The sequence below is a fragment of the Echiichthys vipera genome (genome assembly GCF_963691815.1).
Source record: "Echiichthys vipera genome assembly, chromosome: 13".
NCBI lineage: Eukaryota > Metazoa > Chordata > Actinopteri > Perciformes > Trachinidae > Echiichthys > Echiichthys vipera.
In genome coordinates this window covers 19,648,050-19,674,508 of record NC_139838.1, presented here as the reverse complement: position 1 = coordinate 19,674,508, position 26,459 = coordinate 19,648,050, and the positions used below count along the sequence as shown (strand labels likewise).

The 26,459-nt window shown below is 39.9% G+C and overlaps 2 protein-coding genes across 2 annotated transcripts; both read left to right on the top strand.

Annotated features, from left to right (window-relative positions):
- The first annotated feature begins 2,735 nt into the window (after positions 1–2,735).
- On the top strand, positions 2,736–10,972 carry cndp2 (carnosine dipeptidase 2). The gene is made up of 12 exons (XM_083926213.1): positions 2,736–2,923; positions 3,918–3,995; positions 4,403–4,546; positions 4,681–4,843; positions 6,516–6,604; positions 8,221–8,421; positions 8,608–8,692; positions 8,824–8,984; positions 9,104–9,268; positions 9,670–9,811; positions 10,261–10,408; positions 10,761–10,972. The coding sequence occupies exons 2-12, from the start codon at positions 3,936–3,938 to the stop codon at positions 10,825–10,827; spliced, it is 1,425 nt and encodes a 474-aa protein (XP_083782339.1). The 5' UTR covers positions 2,736–2,923; positions 3,918–3,935; the 3' UTR covers positions 10,828–10,972.
- A 1,902-nt stretch (positions 10,973–12,874) lies between these two features.
- On the top strand, positions 12,875–25,506 carry recql4 (RecQ helicase-like 4; the record flags this gene model as incomplete). Its single annotated transcript, XM_083925065.1, has 28 exons — positions 12,875–12,958; positions 13,538–13,571; positions 13,671–13,762; positions 13,870–14,016; positions 14,569–14,720; positions 15,356–16,481; positions 16,567–16,649; positions 16,735–16,834; positions 17,237–17,402; positions 17,717–17,827; positions 18,357–18,524; positions 18,633–18,725; positions 18,820–18,956; positions 19,073–19,156; positions 19,357–19,545; positions 20,197–20,379; positions 20,584–20,788; positions 20,995–21,188; positions 21,600–21,683; positions 21,828–21,965; positions 22,050–22,166; positions 22,375–22,651; positions 22,972–23,101; positions 23,259–23,419; positions 23,778–23,955; positions 24,047–24,200; positions 24,306–24,414; positions 25,385–25,506. The coding sequence occupies 28 exons, from the start codon at positions 12,875–12,877 to the stop codon at positions 25,504–25,506; spliced, it is 4,818 nt and encodes a 1,605-aa protein (XP_083781191.1).
- Between the last annotated feature and the right edge of the window lie 953 nt (positions 25,507–26,459).

The following is a 26,459-nucleotide window of genomic DNA, read 5'->3' as shown; positions in this document are numbered from 1 at the left end:
TATGATGAACGTGCTGAAAGTCTTGGACAATGTGCCTCAGGTAGTACTTTTAGATCAGGTGCAACCTGGTAGAAGCCAACACCTCTTTACTTCACTTGACAGGTAGTTGGTGAGACGAAGGTCTACCTGGCCGAAGTGCAGTCTGTTGTCAAAGCTCTGAATCTCAAGTATGGTGTCATTACAAGAACGGATCCGCTCAGGTTAGTGGGTTATACAGAACATTTTTACTCTTGAGGCCTGATGACTGTTCCAGTGAATACTTCTGCATGATCTGTACATGCATGTAGTGCCAAGCCTCAACTGACTTTCTTTTGTAGGTTCATGGTTGAATGTCGCTACAGCAAATCAGGGGGCAGTGCTCAGGAGTCACTGGCCAGTGCTGGCATCATGGTCAAGATCCCGAGTCCCGGCCTGCCATCGTCAATGACCGGCAATGGCCGGTATGATGTCCAGCTGAGAATTGCTAAAGGTGAGGCATGGTACATTTCCAAAAATTAATTTATATTTGCTGGAGTGAGTGTAAACGCAAATGGTAAAATCTTGCTCGTTGTAACCCCAACAGATCAGACCTATTCAAGCTTCTTTCCAGCTGACCATGCACCGCTGGGCATGCTCCTTGGCAAACCATTGTATCTTGACCTGTACCTGAGGACTCAATTACCTGCTGCAGTAATACTTGTCAACTACTGTCTGGCTTACCCTCGTTCTGCAACAAAGGCTCTGGTGCTAATTTATGAAGGGTGAGCATGACACTCTGATCCTGCACCATGTGTATAAGGATAATCATGGCCTTGTCCTAACAACTTGTTTGTCTGTAGGTGTGCCAATCCATTCGATAAAAGTGTGTTCATCCTTAAAAGCAGTGGCAATCCAAAAATTCGTTACCAGCGGCGCTTCAGGGTTGATGCCTTCCAGTTTATGGATCACAAGACAAACAAATACCTTGATGAAGAAGTGAGTCAGAGTATTCAGCAAGCTATTGTGGGTTTAAATGGTCAAAGTTATGCTGTATACTATTGCAGATTTAAACACTACCAAAAGAGGCAGAGTGTAATGTGCTTTGGTGTTGGTCCTTGGATCACTTCTTTCCCCCTGCAGATCTACTTCATGTGCTCTGTAGAAGTTTGTATCCCAAGGGAGAAGTCTTGTCCAGAACGGTGCTTTGATGGGACGGTGAGTCTCTAAACCTTACTGATGTTGCCCACTGTCTTTGTTTTGTTAATTTTTATTATTTTGTCTTCTAGGCACCATAAGGCTTTACAGCTGAAGACATTGAAAGGGGAAAAAATGGATAATGAACTGAAAAATAAACAAATTTTAAACTCATTGGTCTCTTTTATGGTGTGAAGTTTACTGTTAATGTAACGGAAGACATTTTGAATGTTGAAATGTTACTACTTTGGTAACTTTCTCATGGGGCTAACTTGACTTCAGTAATGGGTGCAAAAATGGAGTCAAAATGCTATTCTTGGATGGTTAAACCAATCTGAAGATGCATGCAGTGCTTCATAAAACTGAAGCCTGCATGCATTAAAACCACCAACTGTTTTAAAAGTTTTTTATTTTTTATTTTATAAAGCTCAACTAGTCTTTCTGAAGTAGACTGGAATGCAGCTTAGGACTTAAGACACTGGACATCCTTTAGGCTTGGCAAACTTTAATAGCAGGAACTTTTTTTTGCAGCAGTGTTTAACTGATTCCCCATTGAGTCTTTGCATAATCCTGTACACAAACTTGTTTTGTGGACAACCAGCCTTTTTGAAGAACTTTAATGTGTCCTTGTAAAGTTTCAATGTTGGACTCTGACTTGGAAAAACCTTAATCAACCTCTCGCAGTGGCTAGTGTCTCGATCGTGGTCGCAACAAAACAATTCCAGCACTCAGGTTGCCATGTTCGTCAGACCAAGCCCAGTAGCCTACAGGAAAGTTAGCTTACCGATCAAGGAGAAACTTAGCCATTTCGGCTTGCATTTTAATGTCGAAGTCTTGTCTCAGTCCATGGAGTGGTCACTCAGCTGTTGAGACCAATGATGCAGCTGCAGGATTGGCAAACTCACCCAGTGCCAGCCTACATTAGCTGCACCCAAATAACTGGCAACCCTGATGCGGCACATGACAGTCATTGTCAAACCTGTAAAATATTTTTTAAATGGACAAGTAATACATTTCTGTCCACCTCAAAACACCCTGCAGGTTTTTTAAATTTAAATATGGCTTTTAATGAGTCTAGTCAACCTTAACACTAATAACTGAGGTATCAAGTGTTCTGATCTAGGATTTTTTTATTAAAGGCTTTTATTGAAGTGCCTTAAAAACATGCTTGTACAGCAGTCCTATAGACAGTATTTTATCAAATTCTGAACAATAAAAAATAACTTTCAGTATTTATAATTTGTCCTCTACTTATGATCTGTGTGTATATAACGCAGTGATTTTTCCTTTTAATGAACATTTCTACTGTACATTATGACATAAGTTCATTTAAGAAGAGTACTTAAATACACAAAGGGTAGTAAAAAAAATACAAAAACATTTAATTGAAAAGCAGGCACTTTCTCCACATCTTGTAGCATATCAGCTGTATTTTCTTCTTTTTGAACATGTAACTTTATTACAGATCAGAAATTTTCCTTTTTAATTTGTTTCTTTATGGTTGAACATGACGAAGCATCTGCCGCTGACCCACAATCCTTTGCGCCGGGGAAACAATCAAACTGCCACTTTTGTAACCGCTGATGTGCGGAGAAGAAGTCTGTGCTCTTCCCTGCGTAGAATAAAAACATTGTAACAATTCATTAACTCTTTACCGCCGTGTCTGCGTCATTAGGAGACACAGGGAGTCTCTTGTCAGGTGAGGGGGAGTCACATGAGGACGTCAGCTGTACGGGAATAAACCACGAAGCGAGTTCACATAACTGAACAGGTGAGGTAGTTTTAAAATGCTTATGCGATTCAGAAATGAGCAGAATATGTGTCACAGAGAGGCTTTCTTTCATTCAGGGTCACGTCAAGTGAACCGGCTACTTTAGGTGGTATTTAGTTAGCCTCTTAAGCTACTGCCACTCAGTCAGACCTGTCACTTAGCTGCTCTGCCTCCACAGTTAGCTGCTGTTTAGGCCGGTTTAACACACCATAGAGACTTTTGTTCTGTAAACAAATGTAGCGTATATTCCTTTAATATCTTGGTTTTATTTTTTAACAATTTTATCTGCAGTTTTCCTTTTGTGTAACTATTTTATCTGAATGTCATTTTATGTGTTTGTTTCCAACGCTTTTAGTGTTTCATGTAAAGCACTTTGAATTACCTTGTTGTTGAAAGCTGCTATACAAGTAAACATGGCTTGCCTTTGCTAGTTACTTATGTACAGTCAAAATGAAACCATTTAGTTTTTACTATTTAGTCTGTGTATCAAAACATATGAATTATTGCACAGGTGCATATTCTTGTCACAGTTGTATATACTTATATTCATGTCTTAGTCCCATAGAGTCGTGCATTAAATAGTTGTATGGACACTTTTGTAAGTAAAGCAGAAGGCATCAATACACAGATTTTTACATGGTATGTTTATACATGGAGCTTAAGGGAAGGAAAGTGATCTCTCTGCTTTAATGGGAACTTTTTATGACGCAACTTTTAACTTTCTGCCTGCTTTTTTGTTGTAGCCTAACCATCATGTAATTAAAAAAAACTACAAGATACAGGAAGTAAGAGGGCTAGTCAGCTGTGACCACAGTTTTGTAAAGCTATCATCAACTCCACTTCCTCCTACTGTCTAAAACTTAAAAGAAGAGCTACACATACAGCAGTAGTCAGCATGTTTGCAGGAGGGCGTGGTTTTTGTCCTCCCATAAGACAGCAGTAGGGCAGAAGGCTGAGTCTCACTCCATTCTGCCTGTTCAACTCTCCTGTTCAGCTCCTGTCTCTGGCAAAGATGGCTCATCTCGCACCACTTTTCAAGTATGTGGACGAACACCAGGATCTCTACGTGCAGGTAAATTCATCCAGAGTTTTGACACAATACTTAAGTGTAAGGTTACTGCCTGTATGACCTCCTGCTTTTTCTGTCAACTAATCATTGTGGTGATTAGATTAGATTCCAATGTCTGTCTTCCCTTGATCAGATGGTGTTAATCTTGAACACTAAGCAGCGTTTTAACTCATTCACTCTGAGTAAAAGTGTGGGCCAAATGTTATAAATGTTGAGCCACTGGACCATATTAAATCACATGGGTGTCAGCGACATGTTAACTGTAGCTGTTGTGAAACATTTTCATTTATGATTTGAAGCTTGAACAAAATGTGAGCCTTTAACTTCTCAAAGTTAGAAATGCTTTATGAAACGCATATGTTTTTCTTAAACAATATTAAAAATGTATGTGAAAATTTCTTGTGTCCTAGCGTCTCGCAGACTGGGTGGCAGTTCAAAGTGTCTCTGCTTGGCCAGAGAAGCGCGGCGAGATCAAGAAGATGATGGAGATGGCAGCCAAAGACATTGAGAAGCTGGGTGGAACAGTGGAGATGGTGGACATTGGCAAACAGAAGGTGTGTACTGTTAATGTGTTGCTGTTAATTGTTTTGGTTAACTTGGTAATGGTTTTAATTGAATTGCAAAGGCCCTCGTTGTAAAGTGTAACCTTTACTATAACGTAGGCTGTTGTTTTTGTTTGTGCATGCAGCTTCCTTCTGGAGAGGAGATCCCCCTGCCGCCTATCATCCTGGGTCGTTTGGGGTCAGACCCAGGTAAGAAGACAGTGTGTATCTACGGCCATCTTGATGTCCAGCCAGCCGCAATTGATGATGGCTGGGACACGGAGCCTTTCACTCTGGTGGAGAAAGACGGTGAGCGCAGAACGGTTTCAGTTTCAGAATTACCCTGAAGCTGTTTCAAAGTTATTTGAACAGACTGGGGTGTTGTTTTGGCTGATGTAAGATGAGATGTGATGTGGTTAATTTCAGGGTTAATTATACAGCCTTCTTTTTTTTGGCTTGGCAAACATGTAGTTTCAAATCTCACTAAAGAAAAAATGATCATGTCCTGCCAAGAAGGCCTGATGGCAATTGAACTGAGCCATGACCAGGCTACAGAATAAAAATACTTTATATAAGAATAAAAAAGTTTTCATCATCATTACTTAAATGTAACATCTTGTTTACATGCTCTGTGATCTTTTATCAGCTTTGTACTTGTGATCATATCACACGTTTGCTCCGTATTTCCAAAGTCCAGTTACCTCATGCTTTAGGGCAGAGTCATGCTCTTAATCATGTCTTATCTGCAGGCCTTGCAGGTCAAGTTGAACAAGTACTGTTGTATTTAGAAATAATCAGTGTTACATTTAGCTTTAGAGAAGGGCTTAAGTGGCGCATTTAGTAAATGTATTACATGATGATAAATGTTACTCAGTCTTTTTTGGATACACTTTTTATATTTATCATTTACTATTCACCAACTTGGTAGTTGTCAGAGCATTCCTAAAGTGGTAACTATTATCATTAAAATATGTATCTGAAGGTGTACATGTTGTGCGTTAAACAACACAAAGAGTTTTTTAGCTGTGTAATGTCTCAGCACTAGTTTACCTGGTCTGCATCTACCGTTGAACTGGACAGATAAAGAATTGCTGATAAGGTTTATTAATCTATTATGCTCAATTATTAAGCCGAATACACTCACAGGCCACTTTATTAGGTACACCACTTCAGCTGCTCAAATATCTAATCAGCTAATCATGGGGCAGCAATTCAATGCATTTGGTCACATGGTCAAGACAATCTGTTGAGGTTCAAACCGAGCCTCATTATGCTGACAGTGGGGGAGTTTAACTGAGTTTGAACGTGGCATGGTCGTTGCTTGTTTCAGTATTTCAGAAACTGCTGATCTACTGGGATTTTCACGCACAACCACCCCTAGGGTTAACAGAGAATGGTCTGAAAGAGAGAAGATATTCGTAGAGTGGAAGTTCTCAGGGTGAAAACTCCTTGTTGATGGCAGAATGGCTAGGCTGATTCAAGCTTATAGAAAGTCAGTATGGACCAAAGTCTCTGAAAAATGTTTCTTGCACATTGTTGAATCTATGCCACAAAGAATTAAGGTGGTTGTGAAGGCAAAAGGGGGTCCACCACGGTACTATTGTACCTAATAAAGTGGCAAGAGGGTGTATATTTCTAGTTGCTTTTTGATACCTCTTTGTTATCTTATTTTTTGTATCTCTGTATGCTACAAATACCAATACCCAAATGGTCTCATGTACTTTCTGGTGATAGTCAGCTGACAGAAAGTACCACAGTCACTTCCTCCTGTGTCATTCCTGTCTGCTCAGCTCTGTCACATTTCACTGTCCTTTTGTTGTGACACGACTTTGATTGAATGTGCTGACAGACACTATAGATCTGCCTTCCACTTCCCCCAGGTCAGCAATCTGCCAAGGGACAACAGGGGTCAGTCATTGTTGATGTTACAATCATTTAAAAGCTTCACGCTTTAAACTAAAACACTGTTTTGTCTTTGCAGGTAAACTCTATGGAAGAGGTTCTACTGATGACAAGGGTCCCGTGTTGGCCTGGTTTAACTGCATTGAGGCCTACCAGAAGATCCAGCAGGTAAAGTTCCCACCACATTTTGTGTCTCGAACTCATAGTATCTTTCTTTACCCTTCAGTGGGAACTGCAATTAGGGACATTATGTTTAAATTGAACCCAAGTGCAGAGTTGCCAAAACGACATCTGCAGTATCCGGTTTACAATGATACGTCTCCTGCATGTACTCAAACATCCCTGTTGGTCCAGCAGTAAATTTTCCTAAAAAATAAGTACAAACTGTCTGTGATGTTGGATCAGACCTCTGCTAAGACTGGGTGTAATCGCAGTCCAGCCAGTGTCATTGATTGTTATGTTCAGACTTTTTCATTGTTAAGATAATAAGAACAAACCTATTTTGTTTTTAGTTTTGTTTTGTGTTCTGCTTATTCATAACTTGCCAAACTGAACTGGGTGTGGTTGAACAGTTATGGAAACATCAACATAGATCTAAATTTACTGTCTGGAATGTTGTTTTGGAAAGTGGAAATACATTCACAGAGAAATTTGCTTTCATTTTCGAAGCTGCTCAAAATCACATTGTTTTACAAAGTAGTTCAGGTTGCTTGAGATGCTGGTTATTTTAGAAAGCATCAAACACAAGACTGGGCTATATCATGCTTTAAACAATATCTGCTGATACCTTGAACTCCACGCTTTTCTGTTAACTATAATCTCTCCCAGTTTCATCTTCTGGGGACCAAAATCACTGACCGTTTCACCTCGTAAACGAGCCTCAACCTTGTCATCATATTAATGTGTGTTTTTTTTTCTGTTGTCTTTTAAACTGACTTGTTCAGTGTACACAGGCTCTCTGGGTAATGTGCACTTTAGATAAACTGAGGTTGAAGTCTCTTTTGTTTGTGGGTAGGTACATCACTGATAATACAGGATATTGGTAAATTACATAGAGTTGCTTTTGGTATTCTGACCGAATCAAAAATGATTCTGCATTATTCTGAGACATGATCTTTCTCTGTGTAAAGTACAGATCGGATTCTATAATTGCCTGTTGATCACTTTAGAAACGTCAGCAGGAGAAGTGGTCAAAGGTCTGTGGATGAAATCAGTAATCGCGTCTTATCCACTTAATGATCAAACCAAGTCAAGTCACCTGAGAGTTGTTTTAAATCATCGTTACCTTCCCCTGAAACAGTAATGGACAAGTGAAGCTGCTTGTCTCAGGAACATAGTCACAATGATATTCTGTAGGATGAGCTGAACATTAGAGAGCGTCAGTCAACACATCCACGATCTATTATATGATCAGGAATAAAAAAAAGTTATGAGTGTCAAAATTGTAGTATAATTAAATTAAGAGATCAGAGAATATATATATATTTTAAGTAAACTTTAACAAATCTAAACATTTTCAGATAATGGTAGAAATCAATAAGTATGTGGCTGACTGTATATAGAGTCGATTAATTTGTTTAGGTTCAATAAAGATGCAAATAAGAGTGTATTCATACAAAAATCACAAGTATCAAATTAAAAAAAAAACCCACATGAAGTAGGGCAGTAAATGAGATGACTTTGTGAGCTGTGAGGAGATGAACTACAGATGTGATGTTGTCTCAATTGCACTCACATATCTCGCTGCTTCTATATTTTTTTTTCCTTATCTCTCCATGTTTCAGGAGCTTCCCATCAACATCAAATTCTGCTTTGAGGGGATGGAGGAGTCTGGATCCGAAGGCCTGGATGAACTGGTGTTTTCACGTAAAGACACCTTTTTAAAAGACGTGGACTATGTCTGCATCTCTGACAACTATTGGCTCGGCAAGACCAAACCCTGCATCACCTACGGCCTGAGAGGAATCTGCTACTTCTTCATTGAGGTGAAGTCTAATTTTACTTCTGCTTACATTTATTTTTACCACACTACTTTGGAATAAACACACTTAGTCCCACTGTAATGCAGTTCTTCCAGTATAATGAAAATGTGCTCCAGTTCTTCTGTGAAAGTCTGTTTTGATGAAGCACATTTAAATTGTGTTTTGTTTTTGTTGTTCTTTAATTTAAAGGTGCATTGCGGAGACAAGGACCTGCATTCAGGGGTGTTTGGTGGCTCTGTTCATGAAGCCATGACCGACTTGATCGCACTTATGGGCAAGTGAAGCTGATAACTGAACTATAATGTCATAAAACTCATTTAAGAGCAGTTTTAGAAGAAAATACTGGTAATAATAAATAACCTGGACATTTTTAGGAGAGTTGAAAATCTATCTCTTTCTAAACAGGCTCCCTCTTAGACAAGAGAGGAAAGATTCTGGTGCCTGGGATGAACGACGATGTGGCCCCTCTGACAGATGAGGAGAAAAAGCTGTATGAGGAAATTGAGTTTGACTTGGATGAATACTGCAAAGACGTTGGAGTCGGACAGCTACTGCATGATACCAAGGCAAGGCATTGATTTCTATTTCTCTCAACTCAAAGATATAAAATGTGCTGCACTAGTCTGTATTACTGCATGGTAATCATCATTTTAGTTTTCTGTTCTTATTATTTTTTTTCCTGTAGGAGAAAATTCTGATGCACCGCTGGAGGTATCCGTCTCTTTCACTCCACGGTATTGAGGGAGCTTTCTCTGAAACCGGAGCCAAGACTGTTATCCCCCGCAAGGTCATCGGCAAGTTCTCCATCCGCCTGGTCCCCGACATGGACCCCAAAGTTGTGGAGAAGCAGGTAGACCCTGATATATCTAAACACTTAACTCTAATCCTGTCATCTTGTGTAGGAGTGTTCATGTCACAAGAACACAAGAAAAAAAAAAGATGTCAGTGGAATTTAAAACTTGATGACTTTGCTGACCACTCTAGTTCCTCAGTGGAAATGGTTCACAAAGATGACTGATGCGTAAATAGCATGAAAAAGAGAGGCTTTTGGGTTTGAATGAGAACGTTTCAGTCATCTCCAGCATGGGTCTGAACTGTAGACTCACTCTGAGCAGCTTCAGTTTGTTCCAGCTTGTTTCAAACCCTCTGAAGCTCCAATAAGCACCTGTCATTGATCTCAGGCAGTCTCAACCTTTTAAAAATCTCCTTGGTGTTTTAATTTCACTCATATTTTCCTTTTTCATTATCAAGGTTATCGATCATCTGCAGAAGAAGTTTGCTGAACTGGGAAGCCCCAACAAACTGAAGGTATACATGGGCCACGGAGCCAAGGCCTGGGTCTCTGACTTCAACCACCCGCACTACATGGCTGGCAGAAAGGCCATGAAGACAGGTACAGTGGCTGAGTGACGCAAGGCAGATAGAAACGTATATACGTAATTAAAGGATCAATTCACTCAAAACACACACTCCTACTCACACCCACTGTTGTCTAGCCATGTTGATGGTTTTGTTTTGTCACTGGTTTGTGGTGCTCAAAGCACCGAAAGACAAAAGTGCCGCATCTATCCAATGTTCTGGTCCGCAAAGACATCAGTGAGCTGTTTCAAATGTAGAAAATACAGTAGTTCCCATTTCGATTTAAGCTAGAAAACAGTGATACCAAAGCTTGTCTAAAACCTACAAATAACCATCAACATCATTTTTGTTTCCTAACATCTCATCATCGTTGAAGAGCGACGTAACGGATAAGGATGAAAATCTTTTTTGTGTTTTGTTCCACTCCGAGACCCTCTTCGCTCATATCAACTGTTCTTTCTTCTGGTCTTTGCTGTGCCATAGTCTTCGGTGTGGAGCCTGACCTGACTCGTGAGGGTGGAAGCATCCCCGTCACCCTGACCTTCCAGGAGGCCACAGGACGTAACGTCATGCTGCTTCCAGTTGGATCCTCTGATGATGGAGCTCACTCCCAGAATGAGAAGCTCAACAGGTATGTCACAGCACACAACACCAAACCCGTACTTCCTTTTCTACCTGAATCAGTTTCTTATATGAATTTGTGACTATAATAATCACTTTGTGCACATTTAGTTGTCATATTGAGGAGAATAGATAATAATATAAAGAAATAATAATAGATTGTTATAAGTACTGTTTGACACCTGCACAACTAACTAGTGATAGTTTAAGTACCAATATAAGTTCGACCAGCCAAAAGTTATATTTACAACGAGATGCAACAACTTAAATTCTTTATGATTGATCCACAAGATTGACCATTATGTTGCAAACAATTCACTGATTTAAAAAAGCTCCTCACTGTTGTGTCTTTCCCTTTTCAGAACCAACTATATTCAAGGGATCAAGATGCTCGGCGCATACTTCCATGAGGTTTCCCTGCTGGAATGAAGAGATTATGTCTGATTGTGACGAAATGTAAAATAAGATCATCCTCACTATCAGAGCCATAGCCTTTGTGGTATGATTTCCCTTCCACAGTCAGTTTTGTACACGCTCCCTCCTGTTAATAAAAGTGTTTTTCTTTGTTACTATTTGTTATGTTGCATCACTTATGCCTTGCACTGCATCACGTATTTACTCACAATAACTCATAATGTCATTGGAATTAGAAAATAATGTATAATATTTCTGTTTGTGTGTTATTGTAGGGAAGAGCGATTAAGCAGGTTTAAAATGTGTTCAAGGCCTCAGTGATTATGATGACGCTGACAAAATGATCTGTGATTACAGTCTTTATTGTTCTATATCAGTTATGGGGGAACAGCAGAACACAGAATAATTACCTCAGGGATTTGTGTTAAACATTTCATTGTGTCTTTAAATTTTAAGATCAAAACCTCAAAAATGCTGTCACTTTACAGTATATCAATGTATATTTTAAATCAGAAAGAATTAATGCAGGTGTGATATGGTGACAAGCAGTGGTCCAAAGTAACTAAGTACAATTACGTACTTGTGAACTGTATTTAAGTATTTTGATCTCCTTTATAAATATTGTACTTTTTACTCTACTGCATTTATTTGGCAACTTTAGTTACTTACTTTACAGATTTAGATTATTAATACTAAATATTATAAACAAATGCAGTAACATTGTTATAGATTTAGCTACACAGCAGTATATCAAGTAAATGAAACCCGCCACACCTTTACCAGCTGCAACGTTAAAGTGACACATTCATGTATCAATAATTATAATATACAGTTATTATGAAATGTGCCATTCAACATAATGAGCACGGTTGAATATGTAGAATGAGCAGATCACCGCCATCTTGTGTCTCAAGATCGTAGTCACAACAACAGAAAATAATTCCGGCAGTCGGGTTGCCAGGTTCGTCAGACCCTGGCCCAGTAGTCTACAGGAGACCGGAGTCTGTTTGAACCTACTTACTGTTACTGTTCGCCGTTACAGCTAAGTAAACATGAAAGTTAGGTTAAGGAGATACGTAGCCATTTCAGCGAGCGTTTTAATGCCGTTGAGCTCCTTCATCTCAGTCCATGGAGTGAATGCTTGGTCTATATTGACTCTTGTTTTTGCCTGTCTCCGGTCACTCATCTGCTGGGAGAAATAAGCAGCGTCAGGATTGGAAAACTCCATTTCACCCAGTGCCAGCCTACAGTAGCTGCACCCAACAACAGACAACCCTGACAACCTGCAATGCCCTACGCTATTGGCTTTACAATGGAAACAGAACGTGACCGAAAGTCATCGTCAAGCCCGTCAAATAAAAAAAATATATATTAATTCAGACTAAATGTTTTTATTTTTTATGTAAAAGCAATACTTTCATTCTTTACCCCTCAAAACGTCCCGTGGCTGTATACATATATACATATATTTAAATATAGCTTTTAATGAAGATTCTACATATTCAACCTTTAAGTAAAAGCTTTGAGCAATTCTTTCACCACATGTGTCAAGTTAAAGTCATGATTTTTGGCAGGTTGGTGGCCTTTCAGCATCACAGGCTGTATGCTTTAATTTCGTCCCTTTCCCTTTAAGAAGGAGGCGGAGCCTGAAGCTCAACCCCCTCCTGAGAGTAAACCTGAATGAAGGCATTAGAAAATTGAAGAAATTCACAACTTTTACACAGACTGATGTTTTTATCGCTATATTTTTTGTTTCTGGTAGATAATATGATGATAAGGTATGTAATCTTGGTTAAATCAGTGTAAAAAACAATCAAACAGAAAACTATGTTTCGTGAGACTGGGGGATACAAGAAGGAACCTGGCAACACAAGCTGTCATTTTCCGGCGCGGGAAAACCGTAACACAACATACAAGGCGGAAGTAAACCGTTAAATGCAGCTCAGTGACCGGGCGATAGTTATGTAGTAAGTAAATAGTAACTTAACCTTTTGTCTGTTTGAGTATCTCTAACTTTCAATAAAGAATAATAATAACAAAGAAGAATAATAATCCTGTAAACATGGATCGATATAACGAGGTGAAACTGGAGTTGAAAAGCTGGGAGCAGGGGTTTGTCAAAGACCACCAGAGGAAACCAAACAAGGTAACGTTAAACACAAATACGCAAACCTATTTCTTTGGTGAACAATGAAAATATATTTGGTATGCATGATGAATGAAGATGAATTAATGTTTTTTATGGTGTCATTATGGTTCCTTTTGTTCAAATGATATTACTGTTTAAGACAGTGTTGATGCCAGTTTGTTTACGCGTTTTCACCATACTTGACTATTAAAATAATAATAATTATAATAATAATAATAATAATAGAGCACCTATTTATATAAATAAAATGTAGCTCTAATTTGCTTTACAAAGTATAAAAATAAGACAACCATGCAGACTGTATGCACCATGAAAAGTAAAATAATAAATAAAATAGAAGAACAAACAAATAAATAGTTGAAAAAATTCAAGGAATTGAAGTGACAAGCAAACAAGGGTAGACGAGCAAATCATACAATAACACACCAATATATATATATTTTTCAAAAAGTGCCATAAAAGGAATAAAATGTCTTAAAATGCCATTATTATGCTAGCTTAAAAATATGTTTTTTTTAACAGTTTTTAACAGTTTTTTTTAAAGGTTTCAACCATGTTTCAAATGTCCTTTTCCAGGAGGACATTGATCAAGCTCCAGAGGAGACCAGGAGTGAGTAACATCGCAATCCATAAGTATAACTGCACCGTCTGTGGCATAGATGATGTGTTTAGAGACAGAAGCATATTACATTGTGTGTCTTTATTCCAGAGCTGTATAAAGAGTACCGCAGTCTGAAGCAAGCCAAAGAAAACAGCAGCGGTGATTCGACCAACAGACCCGCTGAACAGTCCAGATCTACAGCCCAGAAGGTACTCAAGAAAGTGTGTTTGTGCCTGTGAGTGTTTTCTTTGTTGGAAAAAAAAAGCAAGACAAAGAGTTTCCTATGTCTTTGACTATCTTGTTGTAGGAGTCAGACTGTTGGGGTGCACATCTGAACCGCAGTTCACAGCCCGCACCATCTCCCAGGCTGACACCCGAGGACAGAGACAGTCTTCAGGCCTCTGCGCAATACTACGGCCTAAAGCTTAAAAACAACCTAGCGACACTCGGCAAGGTGAGGCATACTTTGGAAAAACCTGACCACGAACAGGAGAATACTTTTCAAATCTATTTCGTCATGAAGACAGTTGAATAGGAGAGGGACCGATAGGTCAAAAGTTTCAGAGTGACACACTGTCAGTGTTCAGTACTAGACCTTCATCAGGGTAGTGATATGTGACAGCCATCTTATGATCAAATTTCCTACATACAATAAGACATAAATATCAAACATCAATTTACTTTGTCACCAAATCAAATATCATACAGGAGCTGAGAAAAAAAAAGAGCAACATTGTATAGTAACAACCATAAAAGTGCCCAAAATTATTACATTAGATGGATATAGATAAAGATTTCTGGAAAAATGAAAGCCTAAAACACCAAAGGCTAAACGACATTCTTAAATAGATACATTCCCAGATATTGCAGGTTACATTTGTAGATACCCTGAGAAAAAGCCACTGACCACACCACATTATAGTAAGGGAGAGAACTTACTTCCTCATTGTGCTGGAATTAAGTGTCACAATAACGTTGGTTTCTTTGGTTCCTTTTGATTTTCCAGGAGAGACCTGTCTCACTGAAGAAATCGTCCCTTCCTGGTCGGTTACCTCTAAACTCTTTGAAAGATGGACAAACTGGACAGACAAACAGCCCTGTTGCTGCCACTGTCAAGACCTCTTCCAATGACCCTGAATCCAGCCCTTTCACACCAAGGTAATTAACTCAGGCCTTGCAGCATTAGCTCCATATTATCGATGCATCATTTACTGATATATATGTAACCTCATTTATATTATATACTGATACATTTATTATATTAAATATCATGAAAACATACTCCAGAGTCCAAGGTGACAACAAATGTCTTGTTTTTTTATCCGACCGTCAATCCAAAACCCCAAAATATAGTTTATAATGATTCAAAACAGAGAAAAATAGAAAATCTTCATATTGGAGAACTGACATCGGACAATGTTCTGGGAATTTTCCTCCACAAATGATTGAAATCAGTTATCAAGAGACAATCGAACAAGCTCTATTCCTATTAAACAATATTATTATTATTATTATTATCAGTAGCAGTACTACAATATACTTGTTTTATATTTAAACTGCCACTGTAATGAAGTAATTGCAACATTGTCTTTTAATGTTTTAATTTTTTTATTTTTTATTATATATAGATATGTATCCCATATTTAATTGTATTTCATGGTCTTTATCAACGACTGTAGTAGTTCTGGGGAAATCGTAAGCCATTTGAAAACTTGAAAAAGTTTGAATAGAATGACCAGTAACGGCCCTCAGATGTTTTGTGTGAGTTTTCCCTTTAATTGTGTCCTTTCCAGAAGATTTAAATCTTGCCTGGGGTCCCTGGCTTCAAAGACACCCCAGAAAGTGGAGCCTGAAGAGCCGTTTGCACCATTTGAACCTGTCAGAGAGTTTTGTGATGAACCTGCAAGTGCTGCCAGTAGTTGTAGCAGTAATATAAGTCGTAAGAGCAGTCCTAGTAAAGTTAATAGTTCACAAAATCAAAATGTCCCTAGAGTAGCTCCCTCACCAGCTAGATCTTCTGCCTTGTCGTCGTCACTATCTTCTCCATGTAGTGCAGGAACTTCAAGAGGAGATGTGGGAGCCACGGGAATGTTAAATGAAAGTATAGAAGCTTCAGGCGACAAAGGAGAACATGTTGAAGGCACGCCACATAAGGGGTTTGATGAAGCAGGTGTTAGAACTTTGATTAGCTTGAGAGGAAGCCCTCAGGTTCTCCGAGGTTTCAGAGGAGGAATCAGAGGTAGAGGCATTGGAGGAACTGCCTCTCCTGCCAGTAAGCTGAGCTTTGTTGACAGGAAGTGGCTGGAGAGATGTCAGGTGTTTGGAGAGATGGGGACTGAGGCGAAGCCTGGAGCAGGCAATCAGGAGATAGATCTGGAGAAAAGAAGAGAAAGAGAAACTGAAGGGAAAATACACAGAGATGAAAAAGTTGGAAGAAAAGAAATAGATGCAGAGGGAGAAAGAAGTGAGGTAACAGATTTGGGGGAAGATGGAGGGCTTAAGAGCATTACAAGTGACAAAACAGTCAGTTATAGTCAACCAAAACCTTCGCTACAACACAATGAGAAACGCAGAGGAGGACAGGAAGAGAAAGCAAAAAGGAAGGGCAGCGACGAGACGGAAAGAGGACTGACGCCCCCTTTAACGCCAGAAGACGATAACAAGACCAGTCACGAATCCAAGGGTACGAAGAGGAGAGGGAGGAAAAGGCAGAGAGAAGGAGAGAATACGGAGGGTGAGATGACGACGACGGAGGAGGGAGGAGCAAAGAAGCGGCGTAGGAATGGCAAAAAGAAAGAGGAAAGCGCTGATGCAAACCCCAGCCTAGCTCAAGAAGGAGGGAAGAAAAGGAGAGCCAAGAAAAAGAGAGATGAAGATGGAGAGGCAGAAGAGGACAAAAAAAGCACAGAGCCAAAAAAGGTAAGTCAGTAAATTTTTATCATCTCCACATACTTTGTTTTATTGTTTGTGCAAATGAGTTAAATACAGTATATGTCCTGTCAAGGTTCCTCAGGAGAACTTGTTTGGGGACATAGAGGAGGAATTCGCAGCCAAGAGAATGTATCGCACGCAGCCTGTCAAAGCCAGGTAAGACCAAACACGTCCTGCAGCAAAAAGGTGTTAAAACATCTCTGTTTGTATTCTGTGTTCAAACTGTTCATTATCTGTACAGCAGCGTGAAGGGCGCAGAGGGTAACTTTGTGAAGATAAACCTGAAGAAGAAATCTCACGTCAAAGGATACGCACTCAGGGGGGCTGGTCTTCGCAAACAGGTAAGTTTAGTGCGTGTGGTACTGATATGTTTCTGCAGTAATGAAGAGAAGCAGTAGTATCTGTCGTCTTGGCGATAGCTTTCACGCGGCACTGAAGCGCCTGTCTGATCAGTTCTGTCTAGTTGGAATTTTTTTTTAGTGATTTATTTTCAGCGAATGTTCCCAGGGTTGGCCAAACACATGTCACATCAAGTATCAAAACAAGGCTTAATAAACAAAACCTACAAAACAAAACAAAACCTACAATCTACAATATATCCCTCTGACGATGCATTTGTCAAGGAAATCTAATTTCACATGACTTATTAGACTAAACAGAGACCATAATGGATCCAAAGTTACAAAAATGTATGTTACGCTATCATAAATCTACTGTGTGTGTGCTTGTGTGTGTGTTTTTAGATGTACATGCAGAAGTTCCAGCTGAAGGGCGAGCGTTTTGGTGGAGGTGGTGGATTTTTCGGCAGAGGAAGGAGGGGGGGCTTCAGAGGGGGGCTCAGTCGGCAGGGTGACACCTGCTACAAGTGTGGAGGGACCGGACACTGGGCCATGGACTGCAAGGGACCTGGTAATACAGAGTGATGCACATTCACAAAAAAAGAGTGCTTTATTTTGCATGTTTGACAAAAAAACTAATGAGGCAGACTCACATCAGTTTCAGGAAGACATCACGTTTTCTTGAATTGTATTTGTTATTCATCTCCTCAGTTAATATAACCTGTTTTTTGGGACTGTGACCATTTTAAAAGGGGCAGCCTATTTGCCTGTCACATCAGGAACTTTCTAGTGATGATAGATTCATCTGTTTTAGGCAAAACTGTTAATGTGTCCTCTGAATTATTCGTGAATTATTCTCCTCTGATGAACAATCCTGTTTCGCAGCTCCTCCTCCTCCTGTTCCCGAGGACCAGCCGGCTGAGGAAGAGCCGTTTGAACTGCCCACTCTGGAAGAAGTTGCCAGGGCAACGGGCACACTGCAACCTCAACCCCTGGGTACCCCAGTTGTTGAACTTACTGAATATGCTGCTTTCCACCTAAACGTTTTCTAAAATGGCTCTAAATATTGGAGTTTTATTTCTTGCTTTATGTATAAAATAATGTAGTTTTTCAGATTTGTCAGTTCATTAAATAAATGCGTCCAGGCCCCTCATTAATTAGTGACAGCAATATTTAACGCAACTTGAATCAATGGTTCCAAAAATTCGATATTTAAACAATACATTAACACAATTTGTCTACCTTGTCTTTTCATATTACAGCTAACGAGTACAGTGGAGATTTAGAGACGGAGCTCATGGAGGATTCACTTTTGCGATCATTGAGGAAATAAAATATGTACTTTTGTAAATACAAGATCTGTTCCTTTTAGATACAGTTTTCTTGTGACTTTGCTGCAGTAATTAATACAACTTTGTGAATCAGATTCTAATGCTTGACATAAATATTAATCACAGTATCGCAGGTGGTTTCGTGTTTGTTTGTCATGCGTGTCTTTAAATTCAGATGTCTTTGTGTCTTCCAGCGGCGTCTCCCTGTATCAAAGAGGAGCAGCCACACCAAGAAAAGGAGGTGGACGGTAACCATAAAGACGAGGTGTTGCTGAATGTGATTCGTCCTGACTACGAGCGCCCCGCTGCTCCACCACCGATGGAACCACTTTATCATCTCAAAGACGATGGGAAAGTCCAGGGTAAAGTCATTGTGTTCCTTTTCTAATTAAATACAGGCTAAACAATAAATATACAGAACATTTGCTCAAAGGTTTATGTTTTATTGGTGGGAATGTTGGTCTGTTTAGAAACACCTGCTGAGGTGTACGCAGCTCTGAGTGAAATTGGCTACCAGTCATTTAGACCAGGACAAGAGGAAGCCATCATGAGGATCCTGTCAGGTATGCACTTTACACACACCACAAATACACACACCTGTACGTCAATCATCTCTGTCTTCATGTTTGTCTCTTTTTCTCTCACTTGCTGCTGCAGGTCTCTCTACCCTCGTAGTGCTGTCAACAGGGATGGGTAAATCGTTGTGCTATCAGCTCCCAGCCTACCTGTACGCTAAGCGATCAAAAAGCATCACTTTGGTCATTTCACCTCTAGTCTCACTCATGGACGACCAGGTAATCACCCTCTCTCTCTCACACATAAACAAACGTTTGTAAAATGTACACTCTAACTTTGAACAGTGATGCAATTACCACATTTTGTTGTGAATGTCTCGTCTGTCTCTGTGTAGCTGTCCGGCCTTCCGGCCAATCTGAAGGCAGCCTGCATCCACTCCAACATGACGATGAAACAGAGAGAAGCTGCGATAGAAAAGGTAACAGACACAAGAGCAGCAAGACTTCAGAGTTGGAGGAAAAACAACAGTTGTACATCATCCTGCATGTCTCAAAGAGTAAAATAATATATCAAACTTCAAATCCAGAATCAAAAGCCATTCCCTTTGTTCTGTTCTTCTATATCGATTGTACATTATTTTGGTGCAGTTTAAACCAAAACCTTCCTCTGTTTCTCCAGGTGAAGTCAGGCCAGGTGTGTGTGTTGCTCCTCTCTCCAGAGGCTCTGGTTGGTGGAGGTGGCTCAGGGTCGGGCTGTCTGCCCTCTGCTCAGGAGCTCCCTCCTGTGGCCTTCGCCTGTATAGACGAAGCTCATTGTGTCTCAGAGTGGTCACACAACTTTAGACCCTGCTACCTGAGGCTCTGTAAGGTGAGTTAATGATGACGGTGTGTGTGTGTGTGTGTGTGCGTGTGTGCGTAGACTGCAGTTTCCATCTGTCTTGGTCCATCTTAAGTCAATTAGAAGGAACACAGCATCTGGACATTAGATGGGAGTGTAAAGAATGATTATTTAATGTTGTGATATTAATACTTCTATTGTTGTTGTTTGAAGGTCAGCAAATAAACCAAAAATAATTAAGATGCAGATACTTTTAAAAAAGCTTGAATAATCCAATTTCGGCACATTTAGATCCCCCACACTCAAAGCATGTGAGTGTTCCCTAAAGTTTCAAAGAATATTTAATGTGAAGAGAGTGTAGAGTAAATGATACTGAGTTGCTTTCTGAAGTTAGACACAAAGTCTCTGGATGAGATATTAAAATTTTAAACCAATATTAGAGATTAAGAAAAATATTTTTTCATAAATCAGGAAGACCTGCAGTGTCTGACTTCTTTTGGTATGTTTTTATCTCTTTGCTTCAACACAAAGTGGCTCATTTTGTAGCTTAAACACAATTTAAACATTAACATCTCAGACTGAGGGTAATTTCTGAGCAGTTGTATTTCTCCTGATGTTGGCTTTAATCTGTACTCACTAGCAATTGCCGTAACAACGAAGATATGATGTCTGTGTTTGTAGGTGCTAAGGGAGCGTTTGGGAGTGCAGTGCTTGCTGGGACTCACTGCTACAGCCACACTGTCGACTGCTCTGGACATTGCACGGCATCTGGACATCACTGATCAAGACGGCATTGCTGTCCGGTCTGCAGCAGTGCCTCCTAACCTGCGTCTGTCTGTGTCCACCGACAGAGAGAAGGATCAGGTGTGTGATGAGTAGCGTGTTTCTCTGTCTCCTTGAGCAACGCAAGGCAAAGTTGAAATGATCTTAAGTCTTAATGAAGAGTATCTTCCAGACCTCTGCAAATATTTGTCGTCCATGCCCACAGATGCCATCTGCCCGTTTTTGTCTACCTAGAAACTTTCTCTAAATATTTGTCTCTATGTCTCCTTTTCTTTATCTGTTCAGGCTTTAGTGTCCTTGTTAAAGGGCGACCGTTTTGGTTGTCTAGACTCCATCATCGTCTACTGCACCAGAAGAGAGGAGACAACTCGTGTGGCTGCGTTGCTCAGGACGTGCCTGCAGGGAGTGCTGGTGAAAGAAAACAATCAAACCAGCAGTAGCAGCAGTCAGACACATAAAAACCCCATAGGACAGAGAAAGAAAGACCTGGGTAAGTGTGAATAATCAATATTTTTGTGAGACACACATTAGGAGAAGGGGTTAAATGTACAATGGTTACATCAGACATGCCAGACTTATCACTAGAACATGGTATGCAAGGCTGTTGTATTGCATCTCTTAAAAAGCCTTTTTAACTTCTCTCTTTTTGACTCTCTGTCTTCTGACTCCCTACCAACTCTGTGCTTCTACATTTAGCGAGGAAGAAGATTCGTAAACCGCTGAAATGGCAGGCAGAGTCGTACCACGCTGGCTTGTCTGGGTCAGAGCGCCGTCGTGTCCAGAACAACTTCATGTGCGGGGAGCTCAGAATCGTGGTGGCCACTGTGGCGTTCGGCATGGGGCTTGATAAATCTGACGTCCGCGGTATCATCCACTACAACATGCCAAAGGTAGGTAGTGGCAGCGGGCAGCCTAGCATGTGATGTTTTTCTTTTAGTGGTCCGATTTATCAAAAGCAAAAGCTCCTCAAACGTTATAATAACATTGAAACCTATACGTGTAATCTGAAACTGCATCAGGTTTGACATTTTTATGAACAAGAGCAAACATAAAACATAGATAAAGAATTTCTGGAGTTCTGGAGCTTTCAATCATATCACATAATCTTCATCGGAAGATGGAGTTTGTCCAGTTGTCATGCTTTGATAGAGGTTCAAAGTTTAATTTTTTATGGTAAAAGTTCAAAATGTTAAAACTAGAAGAAACATTGTTCTTAAACTCAGATATTAAAAGAAAAAATGGACACTCCAGCTCAACTCTTGTCTTAGTTGTTTTTCCCTTTCTGCTAAATGTGTTTCCAGAGCTTTGAGAGCTACGTTCAGGAGATTGGGAGGGCAGGAAGAGACGGAGAACCAGCACACTGCCACCTCTTCCTTGACCCTGAGGTAAGACTGCTGGCTCATGTAAAAACTGTAAAACTGTAAAACGGTAAACGCCTGAATTTGTGACCTTGAGTTATAACAGAACACGCTAGACATTTAATAATATATTTCTAACTAATAATTAATTTGGTGTTTGCGTGTATGTAGGGTGGGGACCTCCATGAGCTCCGTCGGCACATATATGCGGACACAGTGGACTACTACACAGTAAAGAAACTGGTCCAGAAAGTTTTCCCTCCATGCAAATGTAAACAGATACACCAGAAACAGCAGGAACTTGTGAAGGTAACCGACGTTTGTGTTTGAGGACTAAATACAAGAAAACTACTGTAAAATGTTCCACTGAGTAAAAACTGTCTGTGTTTAAAGGACATTGAAGATTCTGAGCTACTGGAACTGATGGATGTGTGTGATCAGGAGAACCTGAACCCTCCCACTCAGCAGGACGAAGTACACACAGACACACCAGTAACATCTACTGCACAGGTGATTAAACAAGAAAGTGATCTTTAACATCTTTTTACTCTTTCTTCTTTACTCTTTCTCTCAATAAAATACAGTTAGAATTAAGTTAACATTGAATTAAATAAGAAAAAATGTTTAAACAATGTTTGTCTTGGACACATTTTACAAACCTATCTATACATAAAACCAGAATTGTGGGTGAATGATGTGTCCTTGTTGTCACTGCAAGGAGTCGTCACATCTCGATGCAGCGGAGCTACCCCTCCAAGAAGACGGAGATGAAGGAAAAGAAAAGGAGGTGGACAGGAAAGGGGAGCAGACGGGTGAACAAGAGGAAGCTGAGGGTTCGATGAAGAACAAGGACGTGGAGGAGAAAGGAGCCGGTGATTGGCTAAAGGACCAGGAAGAGGAGAGCAGAGATTGGCCCAGAGAGCGAGTGTGTCACACGCATGAGAGAGCGATTCCCATCCAAGAAACTGTGGAGGCTCTGGACATCACAGAGGAAGGTAAGTAGAAACACAATGAATGAATACATCAAAGTGAAAAAACACAAGTTGATAGACGGCTAGATGTGTAAGTGAGAGTACAGGTACACATACAACCTGTAGAGTATAAACTAAAGCAAGAACTACCAAAATGTGTGTCCAGTCAAGTTTTATGAAGTAGGAACATGTCAAACTTCACAGGGCGTTTAGAATAAAGTAGAATTTGGTGGCTATGATCCTCCAAATGCCCTAAAAAAACCCAGTAAGAACCACAGAAAACTAATATATAGAACAAAACCACAGTGTCTCTTTCTTCCTTTTCTTTCGTTTGTGTGTTTCAGGTGTAGAAACGCTGCTCTGCTATCTGGAGCTGCATCCCCAGCGCTTTGTCGAACTTCTCCACCCCACGCTGTCTGTGTGTAAACTCAGCTGCTATAGTGGACCAAGACAGCTCCAGAAAATCACTAAAATGTATGAAATGTCTTAAAAAGATCCAGACACAGACTATGTGTGCAGGAATATGCGTTTGTGTGTATAAAGATATAGACATGTTGAACAATGTTGTCATTAGATACTTAAAATGACAAACTTGATGATATATTTTTGATTGTACATTATTTCTACACAGTTGCCCTCCGGTTGCTGTGGTGTTGGCCAGAAAGCGGATGGCAGGCGAGCGAGTGGAGACATGTGATCAGCTGGAGTTTGATGTCGTCGAGGTTGCGGACACTATGGGATGGCAGCTTCCTCTTGTGAAGAGAGGACTCAGACAGCTGCAGTGGAGCAGCGGTATGTGCAAGCCATCACTAACAAAGAAACGTCTTCTTTCCTTTACTTTTGCTTCAGTATAATAGTTTTCTTACCCCTGGGGTAGATTTTGGTTTGCAGAATTCAAAAACCTCAAACAAGTATCCACACAGACAGAGTGCACACGGTAAAGAGCCCTGTAGTTAATTGTGACGGTGTAGTTGAACTGCCCCCCCAGTTGCTTTTGACTTAGATGTCTTTGGGGATAACGATGACCTGGACAAATGAGAATATCCACAGGTTGTAGTTGAACTGGTTTCTCTGTACAAACTGACAAGTAAAAAGTACAAATTCATGAATGGAGACGCTCAACAATTAATCATGAATATTTGTGTTTCAGTTGGCGGACGTAGCGGCATCCACGTTGAATTCTCCTCCATCTCTTTCTACTTCCGTTCCTTCGGCGACCTCAGCGATGAGGAGATGGACAAGGTTTGTCAGTTCCTCCATAATCGAGTGCAGAACCAAGAGAGAACGCAGCTCTACCAGCTGTCCGCCTGCTTCAAGGCCTTCAAAAGGTAAACACACACACAGACTTAAAATGTATTTATAGACATCCGAACTTCTGTCTACATTGCCTTGTGTCTGTATGTATCGTTGCGTTTGCAGTGTTGCGTTCCAGAGCGCATTATCCTGCGTCGACGGTCTGGATGAGAGTCGCAGCCTGAAGCTGAAAGAGCATCTCTCTGCGTACTTCGACAAGAGGCGAGACCGAAGCCACATGCTCGCACCGGTGGACATCGAGGAGTTCAGCAAATATAAGGTAAAACTCACGTGATGGTTGTCAGGAGTTTCAACCGAATTTGTGTCTTGAATGTTCTGGTTATTTTAGTTTTACATGTGTGTGTGTGTGTGTGTGTCTTTGAAGCTGTTAGACTGGGAGAATCAGATCAGAGCGGACATCAGAAGTTTTCTTTCCAACCGAAGCGACGAGAAGTTCTCTGGAAGAGCTGTTGCTAGAATCTTGCACGGCATAGGTGAGATCACACAAACTTATAAATATGATGATGCTCCTACAAAATATACAAGTATGTAAGTACTTAAGAGCGTTACCTTTCAGGTTACTACAGAGTGCTGAAGTTTAGATTTCTAAAAATAGCAAATGTAGCTTTGTTCTTATGAAGTCCACTTTCAGTGCCTACGAACAGCAGGTTTTCCAGTGAAAATGACCAAAGGTATGGAATGTAATTTAAGTCAATGTGAAATAAATAAATACAGCTTTGAAATAAACACCGACATAAATAATTTAGGTTAAATGAGTCACCGTGGTCAAAATAATTACATTTTATTTATTTCAGGGAACTTTTATTTTTATAAGCCCATATCTTTTTCAGCATTTATTTCATAGTGATATTTATGTGTGTATGTTTGCTTTTTTAAAAATTGAATGTTAACTTAAATGTCATTCCACTGAATGATTCTTAACCTCAAGAGGGTGTTATAGAATTTATAGCAATAAATAAACTATTAATCTTATTTAGGCTGGGCTCTGACAGTAAAATTAAAAACATACATTTTAAAATTAGTTAATTAAGTTCACTTTTAATTATGCCAGAGAGAACAACACACCGCCTTTAGTGCTCTCTCTGATACAGGCAGATTTATTCATTTCTCTCTAATTTGATCTCAAACACCAATCAACCAATCACATGCTTTCTTTCATACTGTCTTAACTCTTCTCTATTCATGATGTCTGTCTTCTCGGACGAGGGGTGGTAACCTCTTTACAAACCTTTTCTGAGCTTTGTCTTCTTCTCTCTTCTTACTTTTGAACAAACTAAATGTTTATTTCTTTATAAATATTAAATTAGACTGTCAATAAACTTAAAAAGGTTTCAATAATTTGCAGCTGGCATAAAGTGCAGTTATCAGCTGTGGATCATCAACATATGTGTTACATTTCAGGACTTGCGTACACTGAAGGTGAGAACCAATCTTGTGTTTCAGGCAGTCCTTGTTATCCTGCTCAAATCTACGGCAGGGACAGACGCTACTGGAGGAAGTACATCCAGTTTGACTTCAACCAGCTAATCAGACTGGCCACTCAGGAGATCATTCGCTTCAAGTGAGCGACCAGAAGTGCACACACACACACACACACACACACACACACACACACACACACACACACACACACACTTGAAGCCTGAATCCAGAAACACCTGTTTTTGTTTCTCATATTTACCTTTATTCCATCATGTTGAATTATTTAATGTGTGAAGTTTTTTCTTTTGTAGACTGTAATTAAAAATAAAATATTTATATTTTTCTAGCTTCGTCGTGCATTGACATTTATTGAAGGTGCTTTAGCAATATCTCCTGAGAACAAACACGGATTTGTGTCTCACAGATGAAAAGCTCTTATCTTGTTTTAGTGGGAGTAGTACCTGGATTCAAACTCTAAAACCTCTGAGAAAATAAAAGCCCTGATGAACTGATATGAGGAAGTAAAACTGGAAGAGCAAAATCAAAGTGGAATTTTACCTCTTATTGTACCATCACACCTTAGCAATGTCACTGTTGACTCAAGGATCTTTCATTATTTGATAAAAATGCAAATATTTACTTGTATTGGCTGGATTATCTTGTAGCTCTTGTTTGATGAGTGTAATGAGTTACTCTCTGAAGTCGTATTTGCGCAACATCGGCAGACAACTGCACCTCGGGAATTCCAAGCATTTGGGTTTAATTGTGTCTCGTTTATTGTCAAGAGCAGCAGTGGAATAAGTCAACAAATAATTTTACTGAAGTAAAACCGAAGTACTATTTTGCATACACATAACGCACATGACAATACGATGACATGGTATGTAACCTCTTGAAAAAGAACAATTGGACAAAAAGGAAGACTAATAAAAAAAGACAAAACAAAATGAATGGGATCCTTTAATTCATTCATACATTTAGTTTGACAGTGCCGGTATGTTTAGAACAGATACATATGACGGGTATAACGTATTTACAGTCTCTCTCTCCACTGGAACAATTTTCTCCATTATTGCTTTGTAGCAGTTTGTGGCAA